Source organism: Haliaeetus albicilla, chromosome 8 (genome assembly GCF_947461875.1).
Source record: "Haliaeetus albicilla chromosome 8, bHalAlb1.1, whole genome shotgun sequence".
Lineage (NCBI taxonomy): Eukaryota > Metazoa > Chordata > Aves > Accipitriformes > Accipitridae > Haliaeetus > Haliaeetus albicilla.
In genome coordinates this window covers 1,384,320-1,390,319 of record NC_091490.1, presented here as the reverse complement: position 1 = coordinate 1,390,319, position 6,000 = coordinate 1,384,320, and the positions used below count along the sequence as shown (strand labels likewise).

At 39.3% G+C, this 6,000-nt stretch overlaps 1 protein-coding gene across 1 annotated transcript in view; it reads right to left on the bottom strand.

The window, feature by feature from the left end:
- Positions 1-1,160: 1,160 nt before the first annotated feature.
- The window catches only part of ANKRD13C (ankyrin repeat domain 13C), a 28,994-nt gene continuing 24,154 nt past the window's right edge, over positions 1,161-6,000 (bottom strand). The window contains exon 13 of the mRNA XM_069788400.1: positions 1,161-5,817. Coding sequence (XP_069644501.1) covers positions 5,687-5,817 — 131 coding nt within the window. The 3' untranslated portion in view covers positions 1,161-5,686. The remainder of the gene's footprint in view (positions 5,818-6,000) is intronic.

Here is a 6,000-nt window from a genome sequence, read left to right as displayed (position 1 = left end):
AAAAGCATCTTCCTTCCGATCTTGAGGAACGAGACATCTTGTCCTCTAAAATGAAACTAAAAATGTCAGCAGTGATTTTGTTGCAATTCTCAGATACCCTGTCAGCATGCAGCTCATTCTGCAATATTTCATTTGGAGTGAATGTGTATGACACATTAAATAAGAACAAAAAGTACCACAATCCAGGTGGAAAAAGTTATATCCTACTGTTGGGCACTGGGGAATTCTATCTCAATATTTGGGCCATCATACATGGATGACTGACTGACCGTACACAAAAGACAAATGTGTCGCTCAGTGGTACCTTCACAGTAATCAATCTGGAAAGGCCCTAGCATATGTTGTCATTCTCCTTTTAAAAGTACTTCATCATAGCAAAAGCCAGGCTTGTAGCTCCCCACAATATTTAACGGTGTGTTGTAGCAACGCAAAGGCTACAACCACAGTTTACTGAAATCCTTGGTTTTAATGAGTTCTCCCTACCCTTTATAAATACAAGATTTTAAAAGTTAGCAAATCCTTAACTATAGAGGGATGTCCTGATCTCTGCTCTGCAAGCTCAACTTTTGATGCTTGCAGGAAGGCAGAAGAGCAATCTAAGTCCAAAAAAAACCCCCAAACCAAACCCTAAAAACCCTTCTACAAGGCAAAATGAAACTTTGGAAGTTCCAGGTTTTGCTCATCCACAGTTCTTCCAAGAGACTACTGTTACAACCAATTGTCACATGTTATTTAAGTAAGTACATTTCTGGATTTGGAGATAAAACTTCTGTAATTACGGAACATGGTTCAGGAAAACTTAAAAGGTTTCCTTCCCTCCCTCCCTGGTAGCTATTTCTAGACTTCTGACTCCTTAGCTCTAGGTAGATCCCAGAAGCTACTGTCCATCTCCTTCCATCACTGCTATTCCACTGCATACTAGATAGTCCAATAAAATTTGGAGTTTTACAGAGGGTAAAGAACAGTCTATAATGAAAATGCAGGATTTTATTTTTAAAATGACCAATAAAATGCCCTTGCAGAATGTAGCAGTGTGAGCTTGTCCCCTCAGATCGAATCCCTGCTCAGAGAAGCACGTCTACAGTGTATACGTACCCCAAAAAGTACTGTGACAAGAGAGTTAAAACTTCAATTTTCACATATTGAACAGTTTAACAGAATCAAACAGCATATTTTGGTCTTTATTCTAACAAATGATACAACCAAAAATTACTATTAGTGAAGGCAAGTTAAAAACATGGACCAGACAACTAGTAAAATGCAAAAAAGTGACATTGTTTCCATGATAATTACAAATTGTAAGGAAAATAAATGTGAAACTGCAGCATTACAGGAAATTTGTTAATACAGATTAAATAATGCAGTTATCCTTGCAAGAATTACAAATCAAGAACAAATATATTTTAAAAAAAACAGACAGTTGCTTTGAATATCAAATTAACAAGGTGGGTTTCCAGCACAAATATATCCAGAGTTTTTTGTAACAAATCATTTTGATACATAAATCAAGAATTGCAGTAAAGTGAGTACAGTGACTGGAACAGCAGCTTCTTGAAACGAAAAAGAAAACGCATTCCCTTTGCCACAAATTAAAGCAATATTTTGGAAGACCAGTAAAACAGTTTGGTTAAGAAACAACCCTAGGAAGTCTTTTGCAACAATTTCTTATTTCAGTTTACCAAAATGAATGGCTGTCTTTTAATACTTATTCATAAAAAAACCTCACAGCCATCAGAAAAAAAAAAAAAGTGGCAAGATCAGAAAGAAACAATGCCCCAAACTCTGAACTGAGGTGCTCTCTCCCACAGCCCTGGTACAGAGGTTTCCTCCTCCACACACAGCACTTGCGCGCTGTTGTCAGCTTCACTTCCAAGAACACCACGGAGTCAATGTGCATCTTAATATGGTGATTCTTACCCAGCCTGTGCAAGCTCCCTTTTTCATCCCACTTCTGCTAACCACAAATGATACTGTACACCTCGGCTGGCGTGCCCAGAAAGGCAGTTGTAGTTACCCAGGTGTTCTTACGTTCCAGGGTACCTTGTTGCAATGAAGTCCCTACACAAGCACAAGTCAAATTAACAAGTTAAAGCTGACACGCTCCTTGTTGCACAGCAGGGATGAGACAACCTCTGTAAAACCGCTGTGGATATGTCATCACCCTACAGGGGACCAAACCTTCCCTTAACACCCAACGTGGTCTTAAGGAAAAGGGGAAAAACAAAAATTAAGTCCTGCTAGATCAATCCTGCTAGAAAAAAAAATAAATTTCCAAAAGATATCTGACCAGGAGATCACAAGTGGTAAAGGACACTGGTGCCCACAGCACAGCTGCGGACCAAGGCTCCTTCTATACTAGAAACGCTTCACCCATCCACGGGCGCTAGCAACACTTCCGTGCGGACGCATCCATACCGACACATACGCACTTCGTGTTAGTTGAACACAAAAACCCTTGCAAGCAAAACAAATTAGAGTGGATAAAACATTTATATCAGTGTGGACAGAGTTACCACTAAAGAACCACACCAGCACAGCTACGCTGCCAGGATTGCATCTTCACGCCTGTGCCAAGACGCAAATCCCTAAGGTAGGCTCAGCCTAACGTCCCTCTCGCTAACGAGGATTCCTGCACCTTGCAGCGTATCCATCAGGAAACCGTGCCCCAAGTGTCCCTGGTTTAAGTTTCAGAACTCATCACTAGGAATGTTTCAGACAAAAAACACATCACCAAAAGTTGGAAAGAAATGTACCGAGAAACAGTTCACCGAGTGAGTCTTACTTCATGAGGCTGTCACAGGAATCTGACAACTCAAGGAAAGGACAATCTGGTTGGAGTCAGATCATTCAGCCCCGTAGTAAGAAGAAAAGAAGCAGCAGGCGACGTTCACCATAATAATGTAAAAAGACTACAGTCAACCAAATCTGTGTCCACTCTTCTCTGCTGACACTCCAAATTAGAGCAAGCCTTAATATAGCAACCCGCTATAAAAAGTTTCTGCAAATCTTAAAATGTATCAAAGTTAGTAGTTGTGTAATCATGAAGGTTAAAAAACCCCACAAAACCTGCAGCCAGAGTCCATGGAAATCACAGAAAACACTTCCACAAACTGCAGTGGGCTTCGAGTCAGACACCTCATTTGCCACCAGATGACACGGGCTGTCCTATAGGCAGATGGAGATACACAGAACCTCGTTTTCACATGAGGCTACGCAAAAAGCTGTGGTTTGTTGGTCTTTTTTTTTTTTTTTTTTTTAAGAGTCTAGAATCCAGTCCATTGCAGTCGCTATATTGCCTAACCACATAGCTCCCGCTACGTATGCTCCTTCCCATGTCAGCAAGCTCTGTGATGGTAATTTGGAAAAACCAAAACTGCAAAGTAATATGAAACACATGGTTCTTTCCCTGTAATACTGAGAAAAAGGATTTCTAACATTCACCTTATGGAGAAACGTTCTTCTGCGTTTGCTGAAATTTCCAAGCAACTCGGTGCTCCTGTACGGCACCTGCACCCACTTCAGTTTCACAGCCGGCACAAGACCCGACCCAGCAGCACCACACAAAACATTCTACCCTGCAACGGGCATCTGTAAAAGAGGGCAACAGGAGAAATCTGTATTTGGCCCTACTGACATTTAATCCTGACCTCCAGCACCGACAGCATAATTCAGTCTCTACACATTCAACCCTGGTCTCTCACAGTAGGGATCTCAGCTGTTTCTAAGGAGGAGCATGAGGTGGGTGTCAATTTATACCATAGATGTGAAACACTTTAGGAATTCATAATTACTTGGAAGAACAAGTTCTATCATTCCTACTGAATGTTCAACATCTGCTACTGATACAGTACTTCAAAAGTAATTACAATTCTACATTTCCCTTTGCTTTTCCTCCCCTATAGTTTTATTTTTTATTTGATTTTGAATTAGTAACTCCAGTGTATCGATCACAGTCTGCAAAGTAAACATTACTCACCTGTCAAACTTGCAGGTTTATAGTGATGCTGGAAGAGGATCAACCTCAACTTTCTATTTTCAGTTTATCTGTACTTTGCTGATAGTGATTCACTAGGACTCCACTTACAGAGTGGATACTGTACTTCTCTAGAGCAGCCTCTTTGGGTTTTATACAGACAGATTCCAGAAGTTTTGAAAGAACGTCTGCTTCAGACATGTATTTCCACATTCTGTCGATGTGCCTGACAAGTCAGCTTTTATTGCCTTGTGATAAGCCATCTCCATTTAACACCTGCATGGTTAGTTAGGTTGGTTACCTTTACTAAGCATTGATGGTTCTCTTTATAATAAAGTTTGATACTTCACTCTATTGATTTCCAGAAAAAGTTTTAACTACAGTGCACAAAGAATATAGTTTTGAAAATATTTACATTTTTGTACAATTACACCACAGCACTTTAATCTAAATTTCTCAATACAAACAAATAGCACCATTAGCCTTTTGCACAAATCCTTTCTAACAAACCCAAAAGCTGGATTATTGTCAAATTAGGAGACTGGAACCACTTGGAATGAGAATAAGCTCAAGAAGCCAGAGTACTGAAATGCCTACCAATTTAAAATATTAAGAGGAAGGAAATTAATCTGAACACATCCTAAGCATTTGCAAATAAAATCTTCCAAATGTGAGCCCTATTCAATGTGCACTACAATTTAACTTAAAGAGACTTTTTCTTATATGAAGGTTTAACGTTTGACCTTATTGTTCTAGTAACTCTTTATATGCTTCCCATGTTTTCGAGTGGCTGCTGAATACATACTGCTCAACCAGTATGGAGCAAGTCTCCTAAGTGAATGTGAAAAAAGAAGAAAAAAAAGTGACAATTTCTAGCTAATGAACCTCCGAGCATGCTAATCAACGCAGCATCATGGACAGAGCAGGGACTTCCAAGCCAGTATAAGGAAGGGAAGTTAAGTGCAGAGCCAGTGAGAAGCAGATTAACAAACAGCTCAGTGAAGGAATTAATGGTTCAGAGAGACATGGATAGCACCACAATGGATTGCACTAAGGTGCTAGAGGAGGTACCTTATTCCCTGCAGAGCAAATGCTATTTCTGAAGTGTATTGCAGTATGAAAATGCAATTGTTTAATGGTTACCATTTGGTTCATTCATCTACAGAAAATGCATTCCTTCTAATATACGTTCAACTAACATTCAAATTACTGAACTATACATAATGATACATAGTTTACAATTCATGAAAACAAAGCTCGAAAGAATATAATATGGTCATCTTAAGTATGGTGGGATGTTTTATAGGGCTAATATCCAGCCAAGACATTTCAACTTTTATGCTAATGGTCCAAGAGTGCTTTTTGTATCACCAAGAAATGTAAAAAATTTAAAAACGAATGATAGTCCTCACAGCTGTTAAGTATTCTCAGGGTCATTGAGGTGTCAGACTACCACGTTTGCAGTACTGGATGTATAAAAGTGTGAACGACACATCAGGAGACTTGCTGTAAATCAGGAACTAGATTAGATGCCCATTATAGTGAGTATCAGTACATCAGTCATTTGATGCATGTTCCCTTTTCTTCTGGATTATTAGGTTTATCCCTTCCTTTATGACCCACTTTTCTATCTATATCTGTGGGCTGTTTGCATCCATTTGCTTTCACTGTGGTACGCTGGTATTGTTATTCACCATTAACCTTCCAGTTTAGTTAGAGATCAGGAAAACGGCTGGGGTCCTCCTTGTAGTCATCAGGAATAGTGAAGATGGATTCATCAAATTCATCATAACGGAACTCCTGAAAAGTCACAGTGGCTGTGATGGTGGGAAATACAGGAATATCTAGATAGGAAGCAAAACAGTACAATGAAGAGCAAAGAAATACAGGCTTACCAATAATTACCAACTGTTACTTAAAGATTTGTAACTTCAGATGTAGAAGCTTGTTTCGTATTCTATACAATGGCGAGTCAAAGCTCTTAAAAAAGGTGGTTTAAAGAAAGTTATTTTAGAACATACTGAGAT